Genomic DNA, 17,750 nt, shown 5'->3' on the forward strand with positions numbered 1-17,750 from the left:
CCGTCTCCTAAAATCATGAATAATAATTATATCATATAGCATTGCTCAAGGAATTAGTGCTTAAGTGTTTATAACGTGCATTTGGTGAGTTTGGTGCAAAGCGAAGAGGTTGATATTTAATGCCCTATTCTTGACTTGTGTTGTTTCTGTCAGAATTCTATAGGGAAATAGTACCAGTCTCTGTAACTCAAAATAATGTATTATCTTAGAATAAATGTGTTATTTTAAGATATTTGATGACAAAAGAAGAACACATATTACTTGCCAGTGTATTTGATATGTGACAATAACCCGAAGAAATCTCTTACCTGTTAAGCGGCGTAAACGAAATCGTCGTTCTAAATGGCATTTCCCTAATATCAGTATGACTTTTAGAATCGAAATGCATACTTTTTGCATTGAATGAAGGTAAAATTGTCATTTGATTGTGTACGCTGATGCATGATATAAGGTTCTAGAACGAATGTTTAGAAAATGATTTTTTTAATAATTCATTTAAAAAATTCAATGAAAATTGAAAAAAGGTCAAATCTTAATTGATAATTTAGTGATATAGAGAATATGGCTTATTTTACAGAAAAATTGTGTATTGTGCGTAATGTTTACATGTCAGGATTTGTTATAGTGAAAGGGTCAGATATTTCAAAATGAGAAGGAAATGTTTTGTTCTGTTTCCCTGGTCTTACGACAATAGGATATAATTGAACCTCAGTGACATTAAAACCATTCTATATTTCAGTAAGAAACACAGAAAAAAGTAATACTTGCCAAACATGACTGATAATGCTCGCGGTAACTGGAATAGTTGGTATGAATTTCTGTTTTCCTCTGTGGGAATGGCAGTGGGACTTGGAAATATTTGGAGATTTCCTTATGTATGTTTCAAGAATGGAGGAGGTAATACATTAATAACGGGATAAAACATTCATTTTGTTTATGTATATAACATTTTAATAGTTCTCGTGTATTTGAGTTACAGACATAAACAATGGCGATTTGAAAGTATATTCGACACAGCATGACTGTATGAAGCACTTATGATAATAGTCTGTGTTCATCTGCTATGGGAACTATGAGAGCGCACCGCTTTTAAGACTGGTGGTTGAATTTGCTAAACGTTTGTTAAGTTGTTTAACATATAAAATATAATTTGTATTCTCGTCTTTGCAATCTGGAACGGTCAAAATCGTCATTATACTTAGAATCCTTTTGAAAGTAAATATTGATTTTATGATTCATGTGTGCTTCCTTCGTTATCACAGAAGTGTTTACATTACTATACAGATGCTCTTCTTGTCCTGTATATATGCTATGTTACCATACACAGACAAATGTGCCACACATGAGAATTATATGGTTTGCATCATATAATTATCATATAAATTGAGCAATATATGATAATCATATGATCGGTTTACATATGATAATCACATGATTATCATATGATAATCATATGTTTTTCATAAACATATAATAATCATATGTTTCGGTTTACATATGATAATCACATGATTATCATATGATAATCATATGTTTTTCGTAAACATATAATAATCATATGTTTTCAAGCCTTTGGTACTTTGAAGCTACAGTTAGAGGTTGTTCGTTATGAAAATATAGAAAGAGTCAATCGTATTTGTAAATTTTGTAATATGAACTCCATTGAGAACGAATACCACTTTATATTAGTTTTTCTATGATTTAGACTTTTTAGATTTTGCTTTTTACAAAGATATTATTGCTCATGGCCAAATGCCTATAAGCTTAAAACAAGAAAAGTATGTTTGTATCTAAATATAGCTTGGAAACATAGAACTGCATTGTTACAGCTACTAGAGTTAGTATTCAGCTTTGTTTGTTCTCTATCATTTGTTGTATATGTAATATATGTATTGTGATATAGCAATCATGTTGCTTATGCAATAAATATTCATTCATTCGAGCCAAAATTATGAGAATCATATGATAATCATATGACTATCAAATGTCAAATATCATATGATTGATTGTCATATGATTACCATATGATTATCATATGAATCGAGCACCATATGATTATCGTATGTGGCACATTTGCTGTGTATGGTGCCTTTGCTATTTAATTCTTTATTTGATATTATCATATAGTTGCCTTACCTATCAAATGCTTATTCAGGTGCATTCTTGATCCCATACTTCATTTTCCTGTTTATCCTCGGAGTTCCTGTGATGTTTACTGAAATGTCAATGTCACAGTGGTGTAATCTAGGACCTGGTCGAGTTTGGATTTGTTGCCCTCTGTTTAGAGGTAATTCTAATACAGTTTGATTGTAATTCCTAAAATAAATTATTATTCCCCATGTGAGCACTAGTACGTTTTCATATATCAGGAAAAAAAACCCAAAAAAAACAAATCAATAAAAAAGTGAAAACAAACGATGAGAATGAAGAGTAAAAAAACAATAAGGATTACATTTAATATGTTGTCCAGTAATAAAGATACAACGTGAAAAGGTAATCTTGGGAACCAAGATTCTAGCGAAAATCAAACGAATGTAATCCGGGGACAAAGTCCAGACAGGGAAAACAGTTAAACAATGCGAAAAAAGCAACAAAAGTAAATGATTAAATCCATCAAAAACAAGAACCGTGGACCAAGTGCCCAGGTATGGTAAGCGTCATCTGCTTTTCTAGATACACCCGCCGAGTAACCCATTAAACGTCAAGTCCGGGTAGACGAAAGAGGAAAGGAAACTATGAAGACGTCGGGTATATGTTATAGACCTATGACAAAAAATTGCAAAACATAAGTTAAGTAGTAAAAATACAACGCTTTTTAAGTTACGTAAAGTTTCATTTAGACAAAACAGAAAAAGTATATCTGTTTATGACATCAATAGCCTACGCATGGCATCATGGTAAATATAGAAAGACTCAATATTGTACATGTATTCATTGATACGAACAACGACGTCCTAAAAATGTGCCCTAGAAAAAAGAAAAGTGTGTTAACCTTATCAGATTAGTTGGCTATGTTTAAGCTAATTCATCATCTGTTTGTCAATTTTTTCGAATTTCATTTTGGTTTGGCAAGAGTAATCAATATTTGACGTAAGAGGCTGTGTAGTCCGAAAGGTACTTGGTATCTGAAACAAACTGAACCTGGAAAATATCATTGTTTTTGACAAGCCATAATATAGTTCCTAAGTTTCAGTATACAAGACGCAATTTGTCGAGAGAGTGGGATAATTCTCCAAAACTATATCTCTTCATGAAATTTCTGTTGATACAAATCAACCATTCATATGCCAAATTTATGGTAGAATAGGAAAATAAACTTTATACCACATATTCGACAGAAAGACAAAATATTCCAACATCAAATACACGCAATAAGTAAGCTACAAATATTTCCTACATGGCTTTACGTGGTTATAAGTGCATTTCGAAGACAAAATCATTACTTTCCCAATGTTTTCTAATTCAGTTTAAAAGTTAAGTTAGATGCATCAAATTTATGCTTTAATTAATATTAACTTCAATTTGCTTGTATTTAAAGACAGCAAATGAAGAAATTTAGAGTGTTATATAACAGCACCTACAAATTGCATAAATTGTAGACGATCTTTTTCTTTTTGAAAAGAAGTGAACTTGCCGTGCTGCCGAGTGCCTATTTTTGTTCAGTAGCATGGAACCCGTTTCCTTTAACGACCACCAGTAGTCTATGACGTACATATAGACCACTTTAATGACTTTTTTCTATTGTAAATATGCACTCGAGCGGAAGATCTGTGATGATCAGTTTTCAACATTGCGGACACCTGGTTGTGCAATGTGATTACTAAAGGGTTATTATCGATCGTCATTCATGACCTAGTTTGACCTATTGATGACAGCTTATCTAAGACTAAGTGACCGAGAGATGGAGAGGACCAAAATATTACAGGTGTAAGGACGTGTTGTGCAATGTTTACCTCTCGGACATCATTTTTTATCGTTGTCCTAGTTATTTTTTTGAATAATTAACGTTTGTTTTATCCTTTCTAACATCTAAAGATTATACTGACAATTATAAGGTTTATAACTGATGTTTACAATCGGAACGTTAAGAGCTTTTGAATGGTGTATTGCCTTTTATTTCACATTTGTATTGTCGACCATTGCATCACCTATTACAGACGCACTCAACCTTATCATCGACTTTATCCGTAGTATGGCACTCTAGTGGGTAAATTCCTTTTTCATATTTTCAATGTTTACATGTCGCGTGTACTTGACTGTATCCGTTATGAGGGTAAACCATTGACTTGCGGATTTTTTTTCTCTCCATATTTTTATTCGTAGTTTGTTTCCTTCGCCATTTTTTGTTTAAGTTTGAGACTTGTGTGCTGGTTTAATATTTTTCTTTTATTATATTAAGGAGATAAACTTTTTACTGCTATAGTATTTTCGATATTTACATGTCGCGTACCCAAACTTCCATTCAACGTGTTATGCGGCTCTATCGGGGAAACCGATTTCTTTATCTTTATATTTACATGTGGCGTGCACTAGATTTAACCCTTTATGGGAGTAAGCATTGAACTATGGAATTTTATTTTTCTCTCCATATAGCGGTTTGTTTCCTTCGCCCCCAATTTTTTAAGTATTGTATGATAGGTTGTTTTATGAGGAGATTGAACTTTTTACTGCTATAGTATTTTACTTACACTCAAACTTCGACCCGTGTTATGAGGCTTTGATAGTATATATGTTTGTTATACTGTCGCTAACGGTTTTAATAGGTGTTATCGGTTTTGAGCTACCCTTTTTAAGGAGGCCTTTCTTCAGAATAATTTCTTCAGAATAATTTTATTACACAACACGATTTGTTTTCTTTTATATTTTATGTACAAAATTCATATTCATTTTTCCATTCGTCGGGTGTCGTCTGTTTTTCAAAACCGGGTCCTGCTCCATTGTCTGTTTCATAAAGTGTTCTTTCCCTTTAAATAACACTCCACGATCCGATCTTCTTATGATTCCGCTTTTCTATAAGTCTTCTTTCCGTTCGAGTATTGTTGGCGTCAAGATTGTTTTTTTTACCGTATTTAACCTTCTCTTCCTTTTGTTCCTCGGTTTATATGGCTTCTGGCTTGTGGACTAGGTCTTTACTATATATCCCATATAGCTCATGATATTTTTGATGAACCAGGTATCGTAGATCAATATGATTCATCTAGTTGAACTTTTGCAACTTTCTTGATTTATTTATTTATCACGTCTTGTGACCTCTTCTAAATGAATCCCTCTACGACAGGGAACTATCTTGTAAATCTTTATTGCTCAGAGTGCGTTCATCTCCTTTGCGAGTCGGCCAAGAAGTGACCATATATCCTTCTTCATCTCTATTTATACTTTTCCTCATCCAAAAACACATCCTAAATTTCCCACGGGAAAATGTTTCTTCTCAATCTCAAGTTGTCGGGAATGACCGATCAATAAATATCCATGGGGTTTGGCGGTGGCATACTCGTACGATTTTATAAAGTAGTTTGTCCTTTTTGGGGAACATTTGTTGGGCAATGGTCATCGCCTGTGATACGTCTCTGGGATTTTTAAACAAAACCAGGTAATGGGCATTCAGACTGATGGTTCTGTGATACTTGTTTTTGTTGAACAGATTCTGGACCAACAACATGGCACTTATATGCTCATGGTGAGAATATTTGGTGAGGAGATGCAAGATAGATTAAGTGACCGAATTGATCATATCGTATAGAACAAGCAAGTGTCTCTCTCTGGAATCCAAGGTGTCTAGGTCGGGGAGTCCTTGTACAAAGTCGACATACTCTATGGTTCCATAAATCGTCTGGTACACGTCATATCACCACGTTATTTGATTGGGTCTAGGCATGATCATGTATTTCACGTTTTGTACGAATCGGCGTACAAACATAGTTTTTCCACTTCCGGTGGGTCCTGCTATGACGCTGGTAAAGGGATGAACTCACGGCATGAAATGGTCATCCAAGTATGGATACGTCCAAAGCAAGGAGATGGTCTGTCGGATGTATGAAAAAGTTTTCATATGCAGGGTCCTTGGGAAAGCTTTCTTGAACTTCATCCTGGATCGATTGGCGTAGCCCTTTTATCCAGGTATAAGAGTCTTGGCGTAGTCCATTCCTCAAAGTGTCTTGGTTTTCTTTCCTCAAAGAATACTGGTGAAGTCCGGTCTTCAGAGTATCATAGTCCAATACGTCGGTTTGCCTGGGTCTAATCTGTGGGTAGGGTAGAGTCTGTACCTTGTCATATCTGAATATTTACCGTGAACTAATCTCATATGTGTGTTTAAACTATCCATTCAACTCAAAGATGTATGTACGTGTGTGTGTTTGTACGTGTGTTTGTTTGTACGTGTGCATGTGTTTGTTTGTACGCCTGTGTGTGTTTGTACGTGTGTGTGTATGTAATTGTGTGTGTGTGGTTTTACCTGTGTGTGTTTGTATATATGTGTTTGTGTATATGTGTGTGTATGTGTGTGATTGAGGTCAGACACCCTAATCCTAACTTAACCACAACCCTTGACAAACATCAACATCTGACCCCAAACTTACATATAACCTCAAGCCTAACCAAACACTTAACCATAGGCTTTACCTTTGCCGTAGATTTGATCCTATAGCTAACGGTTGAGTCTTACAATTTTCTTGTCACTAGACCTTATCTGAACTCTAACCCTAAACCTGATCCTAAACCAACCCCTACTGATCTTAACTCTATACATAACACTAGGCATAACCCTATACTTCACCATACACTTAACCTTAACCCTAAACCTAACCCTAATCCTAATTCTAACTTAACCATAAACCTAGACAAACATCAACATTTACCCTAAGTCTGACCCAACTCTCTACCATAAACTTAACCTTTGCCAAAGACAAGGGCCTATATCTAAACGTAGAGTCTATCAATTTTCTTGACACTAGACCTTATCTGAAACTCTAACCCTAACCCTAGCTCTAATTTTATCATGACATTTTCTTTCACCTTAACGCAAACGCTTTCACTATGTTCCGAACACTAACCTTAAACATAGCCCTGAACCGAAACAAGTACCTGTATCGTACCCCAACCATATAACTAACTCTAAATCTAACTTTCATCAAAGACATCCCCATGGACCATCAAGACCAATACCTGACAAAAGGTCTAACTTTAGATCTAACTTAAACCTAGACCTAATCTACCCCTAGACCAATACTAAGATCTGGTCCCAACCATAGACTTAATCACAACCGTAGACCTAATCTTAGACTAAACTATAGATTTAACTGTGATCAAGAAGGAGACCTTAACCTAGATCTATCTGAAACTCTTACCTTAACCTTAACTCTGACTTCATCACGACAGTTTTGTTTTCACCTTAAGTCTTTAATTCTATTCCGAACACTAACCCTTAACATAACCCTGAAGCAAAACAAGTATCCGTAACTTACCATACCACATCAGTAAGTCTAGATCTAACTTAAACTAAAAACCTCACCCTGGACCATCAAGACCAAAACTTAGTAAAAGACTCAACTCTTGATCTGACTTTAACCGAGACCTAACCTAAACCTATCTCTAAACCTTACCCTAACTCTAGACAAAACCCTCCTCCCCTCCCCTAGATAAATACTATGACATCTTCCAAACCATACATTTAATCATAACCAAGGACCTAACTCCCTTAAATGTAATCAGTATGAAGACCTTACCCTAGATCTAACTGTATCCAAGATGAATACCTTACCCGAGATCATACACTAAATCTTACCCTTACTCGTGACATATAACCCTCACTATAACATTTATCCTAGCGTTTAACCTACATCTCTCAAGTCCGGTTTTTTTTCTGTGTTTACTCAACACCACCTTTACCATAACCATACCCTAACATAGTATCTTACTCACACTGACATTTTTTTAGTTTGTTTGTTTTATGTCTAGTCCTTACTTTTGTTCTTACACTTTTTCTTTAGCAAACCCTAACTTTCTTTAGAATAGTCTTTTGTATGTGAACCCTACACCCCCTCAACCCTAACCCTAAGTCATGTGACTATGTATGATGTGTTGTTTAGGTCTATTCCGTATCATATGCTGCCCGTTTTCTATTGCGTTAACTCTTACCCCAAGGCCTATCCTAACCTTATCCCTGACTCTTACCCTAGCCTTAATCATTGTTATGTTCGTTTTTTCCGTTGGTTTAACACTACCTCTTACCTTAACTCTTACCCTAATCTTAAGCCTTGTTCACATCTTGGCCGACTCGCAAAGGAGATGAACGCACCTTGAGCAATAAAGATTTACAAGCTAGATCCCTGTCGAGGGATTCATTTAGAAAAAGGTCACCAGACGTGATGCCATACACGTGCAATGGACGAACGAAAGTGCACGATGCAGAGCAAGGGATGAACTGACAAAAAAAGTAAGGCCCCAAAAGACCTCGTTCTAGACCAGCTGGAGGAAAGAAAAAAGCCAAGAAAACAAATGTGACGCCTATAAATAGAACTGTAGAGAGGATTTCGGAACAGCGATCGTGTAACTGTATTAAGAATATAAAACTTACAACGTCAGAAAATCAAATACTAGTGGAAACCAGGGCGTAGCACCTTGCATCCTTGCATAAAAATCAATGATCTTAATAAATCAAGAAAGTTGCAAAAGTTCAACTAGATGAATCATATTGATCTACGACACCTGGACCAAATATAATTAGAGGATAGTTCATCAAAGATATCATGAGCTATATGGGATATACAATGAAGACCTGGTCCAAAGACCAGGAGCCACGTAAACCGAGGAACAAAAGGAAGAGTAGGTTAAATACGGTAAAAAAAACTTTGACGCCAACAATACTCGGACGGAAAGAAGACTTATAGTAAAGCGGAATCATAAGAAGATCGGATCGTGAAGTGTTATTTAAAGGGAAAGAAGAACAATGAATATGAATTTTGTCAATAAAATATAAAAGAAAAAAAATCGTATTGTGTAATAAAACTATTCTAAAGAAAGACCTCATTATAAAAAGGGTAGCTCAAAACCGATAATATCTATTAAACGGTTAGCGACAGCATAACAAACATATTTACTATTAAAGCCTCATAACACGGGTCAAAGTTTGAGTGTAAGTAACATACTATAGCAGTAAAATATTCAATCCCCTCATAAAAAAAAACATCATACAATACTTAAAAAAGGCTGGGGGGGGGCGAAGGAAACAAACCACGAATGAAAATATGGAGAGAGAAAATAAATCCGCAAATCAATGGTTTACCCTCATAACGGGTCAAGTCAAGTACATGCTACATGTAAACATTGAAAATATGAAAAAAAAGGAATTGACCCACTAGGGCCCCATACTACGGATTAATTATTCAAAACAATAATTAGAACAACGATAAAAATTAATGTCCGATACGTAAACATTTCACAACACGTCCTTACTCCTGTAATGTTTTCATAAAACACAATAAAACGGTTAAAAATCAATTCATGGGCTTTTGAAATCACCAGTAAAATGGGAAGTTTTAAATATCTGTCTAATCCGTGAGACATCTGTTCAAATTACACAATCCATTGAACAAAAATTGTATCAATTAAACAAAGAAAGACAAGTCATACATGTAATACCCCTCCCCTTTTTTTAATTACCTGTTTATAGTATACTATATAAAGACACTAATTAGGACACTTAATGAGGATACCTATGGAGGTCGTTTTCCCCCAACCTTTAAGGGTCCCCTTTCTATGTCGAGGGCCCCATGTTCCCTTCATTGGTCCTCCATCCACTTCCTGTTCCCCCAAGGTCCCTCCCCTTCCCGGTCACTTCCGGTCCACGGCCACCGGTCAATTTTGGTCCCCTCCATCTCTCGGCCACTTAGTCTTAGACAAACTGTCATCAATAGGTCAAACTAGGTCATGTATGACGATCGATACTAGCCCATTAGTCATCACATTGCACAACCAAGTGTCCGCAATGTTGAAAACTGATCCTCACAGATCTTCCGCTCGAGTGCACATTTACAATAAAAAAAGGGTCATTAAAATGGTCTATATGTTCGTCATAGACTACTACCACCAAAACATTCAAGTGCAAAAAATATAGTTGTAAAAAGAAAGATTATAACGAGAGATGTACCTTTTTGCACGCATTTTAACTGACACGTAACTGTTAAGCTGTATGATTGAAGAGTTTATAAATGCAACATGAAACCAAATACTTATTTTTATTGTTTTAGTTAGTGAAAAATATATGACCGTTATGATTTATGAAAAAGTGAAAAAGAGGTCGAGACTAAAACAGAATTTATTTCATTTCTGTATTGGTCCCGTTGACGTCGATGTTGATAAATAAAAGCACGGTTCATTCGATTGATAGTACGTGTTACACGATGCGTATGCTTGTACCGGTAAACAGTGAAATTTTCGTGGAGGTTTTATTTTCGCTATTTTCTCTCCTCGATTCGTAACGCAAAAATGAAACCGTGGCAAATAATTTCTTTGAAGAACATTACAATACAATTTGCTGAACGACCGCGAATATAAAACTGCAATGCAGATTTATAGCAAAAAAAGAGCAATACGAAAAAAAAAATCAATTTGCAGTACAGTACAAACTGTTAAATAGCAGTCTTTGTATGAACAAGCAAATTATGTAATATGTGATACACCCAAAAAGCTTACATAGTGTGTTTTACTATTAAGTTGCTTATAGGTCTTAACGATGAATTGAATAATTATTCATTCCAATCTGTTTGCCCTTAGGAGACAATATCATTTACAGAGTTATCTCCCTTAATTTTGAATTCTACAGTGCATTTTATATATTTTTTTATCTCCTAAGGACAAGAGTTATATGAAAATCCACATGTTAATTTCTGTTTACTCATGCATTCTTAACAAATTCTCAAAAATGAAAACTTTCCAACCATGTATCACATTTTGCATGATTCTTTGCTGGAGTGTTACTTATAATTATCACAATCCACATACGACTAAATTCATTTATTTCTATAGTCTTCGGTCATGTTTTTGTTCATTCCTTTAAACAGGAATTGGATTTGGAATGATCACGCTGACAGGCATTGTCAGTGTGTATTATAACGTTATCCTTGCATGGGCACTCTATTACTTGTTTTACTCATTTTACCCTGATATCCCATGGGGATCATGCGATAATGATTACAACACTGATTTATGCTATGTGCGAAAGCAAGATGGAATTTGGAATAGCACAACGAACGCAACGTCAATGGTGTCAATGGACAGATCGTTTGTTAATGGAACAAAGACAACTTCTGAAGAATTCTGGGAGTAAGTTCTATGTATAAAAATCGCATAGCCTTCTCAAAAATGAAATCACTCACTTAAATGTAATTTCTGATAGTTTCTACTACTTATACGAGATTTCTTAAAACAAGGACTGCATAAACATAAATTCACGTTAACATTATCAAAATACCAAACTGGACAACGCAAGACAACCTGGTTTATTTAATGAGATTTCACCAACCGAATTCATATAAATTTAATTCAATTATACTAGAAACCAACCACTAAATATGTGCGATCATATAATTGTATGATACTTTTGTCGACGTCTTCTGAAACTTGGTTAAATATTGATTGGTTGATCTTCATGAAATTTTGTTTTCAAACCACAAATGCATGCTTGCTATTGATTTTTGGGAAATTAGGATCTAAAAGGAGGAGAACAAGCTTTTTATTGAATTTAACTACAAACAGATCTAGTATGAAGTAAACTTCTCATAGTATTATGTATATGGGGGATAGCAAAAATAGATTTTAAATGGGGAGGATGGGAAATTTGATTTTAAAGTACTATTGTATAAGAAAATATATAACTGCAGTTAATGATAACAGTTGGAATGTTTGAATGATAAAGAATTAAAAAAAATTAAAAATCAAATTTGATGATGTAAATATTTCAAAAACAAAAATGTGATGGAGACTTTATAGGGGATGTGGGATCTTCTATTGAAACAATGGGGGATCGGAACAATTTATGGTGTGAATGGAAAGTTTATACCGTTCAAGAACTGCAAATCAAGTACATGTATTAAAGAACTGGGACGTCTATTATAATCCTTCACAATATTCATTACCACAAAAGTAAGGCTAGATCTAATTTCAGGAGATTAAATTATACCCTTTAAAAATGAAGGACATAACACAAGCATAAGTAATTGGATCTCTTTTGCAATTTTACCACAAAATGACATTTCACTGAAGAAAGGTTTGGACCAATTTAGGGGCTTTAACTTGAACCAATTGGGAATAAGGGACCGAAAAAAGGGTCAGCATGTTGCTGATGTCCAGATAATAACGTTAATAAAAGTGAATGGATATCTTTTGAATCGTACTTCAAAAAGCCATGCCTTAAAAAGGGAGACTGTGATTGATTTTCAGGAGTGGGGATTTAAGCCAACTAAGAATTAGAGGCTAAAAAGGGGCTAGTGACAAGAATTTTTCTGGTTTCCTGATGGTAAATCGTGTAAAGGGGAATCAATATCATTAAAATTCTTCGTCAAAGTACCACACCTTATAAGGATTTTTTTTTTTTGAGATTGTGACTGTAACAGTATAGTTATTAAGGGCTTAAAGAGTTAAAACTCTTAGCCTGTCTCACATGTCAGATCTCATTAACAAATCAAAACTGTACATAGTTAAACTCGTATTCGTCGCATTGATAAACAAAAAAGGACAAGGAGGGGGGGGGACGAGGGTTTTTCGTCGCTGTTAGAAAACGGACTGAAACATTTTGAAAATACTACAGACAGCGAAATGAAACGTTATTGTGGAATGCCAATATATACTTTTTGTGTCTTTTTTGACAAAACAATATCATAATTACAAAAAATGCTGCGAAATATGACTATTATTCTTGTAAACCTTTTGCAAAAGATACCAAATCCATTATATTTCCACTTTATTATTATCCTACAAGACACTATTTTCTTTTTAGGTGTTTTTTCTACCTCAATGAGTAATGTGTTTTAATCCATAAAATAGAATTCACGTGACATATGAAAAAAAAATGTAACTGCTATCTAAAACTGTAATATATAAATTTGCAATACATATGATTGTTTACGCCTTATAACATTTTTCTCGTATTTCTGTAAAAAAAGTTGGCTAATCAAAAAATCGGAGCAATAAAAGAAAAAGAAAAAATCTAAATTTCTTCCATGAAGTTTCTCCTTGAATCACGAATTTTTGTATTGACTTACAATTTATACCATTTAAGATATAATCCTTTCTTAACTTTTGTTTTAGGAGAAAAGTTCTGGAAATTACTGGAGGCATAGAACAACCTGGACACGTCAGGTGGCAACTTGCGCTTTGTTTACTTCTTGCATGGGCAGTAGCATTCGTTTGTTTGTTCAAAGGAATCAAAACTTCCGGAAAGGTGATTCAGAATTATGATATTTGTTTTCAGTAAAAAAACATATTTTTAAATGTTAATCAGAGTCTTCGATTTACATGTAGATTTAAAGACATTCTGGGTAGAAAAACAAAAAAAAAATCATGAAATACAAATGATAACAACCCGAAAACACAAAAGTACCACCCTTGAAAAAACACACACATACACACCTAATACATTATAGATTTACAAAATCAATATATCTGATCAATTAAGGTGCGTAGATTTTCCTTTTTGGGTTACAGTTATTATAAAACCGAAAAAGGAGAATTTACAGAATTTTAGATCCGCTTTCACCGTATACTGTCATTTTTTTCTTAATACCATAGTTTAAACTAGCGTTTGTATGAAACAGTACATTGATATAGTATACTAGCTTTCAAATGGACCCAAGTGATAAATATTTGAACTTTAAAGTCCAATTAGATGACAAATAGCCATCTTCAACCCCGGAAAAAATACCTCAACATGAAACAAAATGTTTATTTTTAGCATAAAAACGATGCAATAAAACATGTTGGAAAATGCTGTTATTATGGGTGTGTTCAATATATCTGCTAATTACAGACGCTTATTTCTCAGTTTCAAGTTGACAATAATTAACTCTTCATAAAAAAGGGGAATTTTCGGAACTTGATATTTTCTTCAATTTCACCTGAATGGGCAATTTGTTTTCCATTTCCGCTCTTCTTTTGTATTTTCAAAAACATTTATAAAATTTCTTCTTTATAAATAAGCCAAAGTAACGCATAATTACTCTTATTTAAGACCATTTCGACCAATTTCACATTTATTTTTTTTCCATATGGTCTGTTTTGTTTTTATTCTCTCTTTCTTTGTAAATCTTATCAACATTATTTGAATTTGAATTCGTAAATGCACTAATTGTTCTCTATATTCATACAGTCAGATCATTTCGTAGTTTTGGAACCGTAGCTAATCATATCGATGTTACATGTAATAGGTTGTGTATGTGGCTGCAACCGTTCCTTATTTGTTCCTGTTAGTTTTACTGATACGAGGGCTGCTATTTGATGGTGCAATGGAGGGTCTTACATACTATGCCAAACCTCGCTTTGAATACTTGCTAAAGTTTTCCGTAAGTGATTTAGCCTCCTTTTTTTAATGTTTTACTTTTTATTTTATAAAAATACAAAGACAATAACATTCTCTGCTCGAAGCTGACTTAGATTTATAAAGAACGAAATGAAAGGTATACGGAAAGTACTATCTTTTTTCAATTTTATTGTTATAGTGTTATTCAAAAACTGACAAGGTAATGAAGAATTTGTAACATAAAGATGGTTTTACAATAAAAGCATGTAATACTGAAAAAAAAGAAAAAGCATTATTGAAATGGAAACTGCATAACGTTTGTTTGATTCCCTTTTGAAAGACTTCAACCTGAATAATATAAATATTAGTATTTAGATGTAGAACTAATGGAAAACTAAAGACCAATCTTTTTTTAATTGTTTACTTCCGGGATCTCGAAGCGCTGGTTACAATGCATAGTCTTCTATTTCATTTTTTTTTCTTGACACTTTTATTACGTAGATATATATACGTGTCACTTGTCATCGGTACTATATACACATAAAAATGTTTTGCTTTTAATACTGAACTCAACGCTCAGTAAATGACATATCTTTGAATGGTAGCTTAGGATCCATTCTCCTGAAACCACGGAGTCGCATGATGAGACTTACATACATGTGTCCTAATAACCAGTACCAACAAGTTTTCTCTAATTGTACTTTCGTTTTATCTTGTACCTCATATAAGACAAACCACTTTGTACGAATCAATAATGGAACACGAATCTGTGGTTCAACTAGAACGAACATCATAAACTTGAATATGTTCAATGCAGTTCTGGCTTTGTTTATTGAGCTTGGTTACAAAGATACATTATCACATATCGTACTAAGATGTTCCAGAAATGTTTGCACTTGTTTTTCATTTAATAAAATATATAAAATTCCAAGACTTCATTTTTTTCTGAATATCTAACCAATTGTCTTTAAAATACATTTTGAAGTGACAGCATGAGTAATATTTAATGCTACATTTTTGTTTGAATTATTCGAAACTCGAAAATGCAATGCAGTTTTTTTTTAATTTTGCAACAAATGCGAGGCATCACTTACACTTACGATTTTGATCTACCCAAGCCATACCTCATGGAAGAACAATGTAGCACAATAATTCTTTCACGCATGCGCTTTATCCTACAATCAAGGTGAACAGAAGTAGTTTGGGTAAGACTGGCTTCTCAGAATTTTTTTATTTTGTATTTCGTTGTTATTCGTCGACAAGCTTTTTTCCAGAACTCTTTAAAAAGCAGCTTTAAAAGATCTCCATTTAATGAAATGAATTTACAGGTTGGTATAACATGCATACTATTTCAGACATGGGGTGATGCTGCTGTTCAGGTGTTTTATTCTGCAGGACTGGGTTGGGGAGGAGTCTCAACACTTGCTAGCTATAACAACTTTCACAATAACTGCAAACGGTATGGAGTTGAACCAAAAACTAACATAATGATTACATTGCTAAAAATCCTTCGAAAACAGATTTTCCCAGATAAATAAAAACAGAGTTGTGTGTATTTTGCGATATAAATACTTAAAAGTGGGAAAAAAACAAACTGGATAATAAATGTAAGAAATAAAAAGAAAAGTCTACGGCATCCGGTATTCCCAGGCGGTCACCCATCCAAGTATAACCGGACTCAACGCTGCTTAACTTCGGTGATCGGACGAGAACCGGTGCTTTCAGCGTGATATGGTCGTAGACACTAAACAATATGAAAATTTGCTATATAAAGATTCTAGTTCCTAAGACATATAGAAAAACAAAACATTTTATGTAGGCTTGGCTGAAGAATTAATCCCGCTCTCTAAATAAAGTGACATAAGAAAAATACAATTACTTCTAAAATAAAGTTGATACAAAAGAAAATATAGAAAGGTTATAATCGTGAATCAGTGGTATTCTGATGTTGTTTATGTTCTTGTTTTTGTTTTATTGTTTTTGTTTTGTTGTTTTTTTTTTATTATTATTATTATTCTTGCTTTTGTGATATTTAAAGGGTAGTTGTGCAAATTTTATGTCTTTTCTAGATGTTTTGGGGACACAGGAAGGTATTTTAAAACCGGCCTTGTTAATATTTCTAGGATTTAAACTTGAAAAAAAAAATATTTCCTTTTTTCTTAAAATCCCTTGTGTGTTTAATTTTTTTTTTTAATTTTTTTTTTTAATTTTAATTTTTTTTTTAGAATAAGATGAAATATATCTTAATTTTAGAGACTCGATTATTCTCCTGGTCGTTGATGGCCTGACAAGTTGGTTTGCTGGTTGTGTAATTTTTGTGACGCTTGGATTCATGGCTAAACAAGCCAACCTAAATATACAAGAAGTCGTATCACAAGGTCAGTTGATTGAAGTTGTTTATTTAGACAAGAAATTTCCCTTTCTTATGTATATCAATGTAAAAATTCCCGAGAATATAACTTACCATGCAGAAAGCCTACCTTCTAAACGATGACAGTTTCATCTTGTTATCATATACAGTAGCAAAACCTTTAATATCAACCAAAGCAAGGTACATTTGTATACATATATATTTTTTTCTAAACTAATATAAAAGCATGGTTGTCATAAATTGATATGTATACATTTGTGGTTGTGATAAAAAACAATACCAGGGACGGATTCAGACACTTCGAAAAGAGGGGTGCCAGCCGGGGTTCATCAGAAGTAAAGGGGTGCTAGGACATTACTTGCTAATTTTTTTTGTCAACTTTACACATGAAAAAAAGACAAAATCTAAAATGTCAACCAGTTGTACCCCTCATTCTGGATCCGCCACTGAATTTCGATTTCTTAAATGCCCTGAATTCTCTAGGTCCTGGTATTTAGTTGCTGTAAACGTATTAATTATCGCGATTTCTACTTTTTACCGATATTCTGTCAGTGAACATACTCAAGGGTATCAATCGCTGTTAAAAAATGATTAACGTTATAGAGTGTTAATATCGATTTCACCGGTACTATTTTTCGCGCTGTTTATGTCTGCTTCGAAAATAGCCAAAACGAATACGTTTACAGCATACGACTATAATGAGCTATACATTTACCACTATGTATTCAATAGGTCCTGGTATTGCATTCATGGTATATCCAGAGGCTTTGGCGACTTTGCCGCTGCCACAGGTTTGGTCAGTACTGTTCTTCTTAACGCTGTTTACAGTCGGTTTGGATAGCCAGGTTAGTGTTCATAACATTTCTTACC

General features: G+C 34.0%; 1 protein-coding gene and 1 non-coding gene across 3 annotated transcripts in view; one reads left to right on the forward strand and one right to left on the reverse strand.

Annotated features, from left to right (window-relative positions):
• LOC148601131 (sodium- and chloride-dependent glycine transporter 2-like) overlaps positions 1-17,750 on the forward strand; it is a 47,447-nt gene that overhangs the window by 12,776 nt on the left and 16,921 nt on the right. For both annotated transcript variants that reach the window (XM_088556010.1, XM_088556009.1), the window contains exons 2-9: positions 740-897; positions 2,156-2,287; positions 11,058-11,319; positions 13,303-13,435; positions 14,418-14,552; positions 15,865-15,968; positions 16,763-16,887; positions 17,613-17,725. In XM_088556010.1, coding sequence (XP_088412136.1) covers positions 774-897; positions 2,156-2,287; positions 11,058-11,319; positions 13,303-13,435; positions 14,418-14,552; positions 15,865-15,968; positions 16,763-16,887; positions 17,613-17,725 — 1,128 coding nt within the window. In that variant the 5' untranslated portion in view covers positions 740-773. The remainder of the gene's footprint in view (positions 1-739; positions 898-2,155; positions 2,288-11,057; positions 11,320-13,302; positions 13,436-14,417; positions 14,553-15,864; positions 15,969-16,762; positions 16,888-17,612; positions 17,726-17,750) is intronic.
• Positions 16,135-16,252, reverse strand: LOC148601132 (5S ribosomal RNA). Its single transcript, XR_015917506.1, has one exon. It is a non-coding gene; the product is annotated as a 5S ribosomal RNA (ribosomal RNA).

Source organism: Perna viridis, chromosome 12 (genome assembly GCF_037379345.1).
Source record: "Perna viridis isolate PV_CMFRI_1.1 ecotype Kerala chromosome 12, ASM3737934v1, whole genome shotgun sequence".
NCBI lineage: Eukaryota > Metazoa > Mollusca > Bivalvia > Mytilida > Mytilidae > Perna > Perna viridis.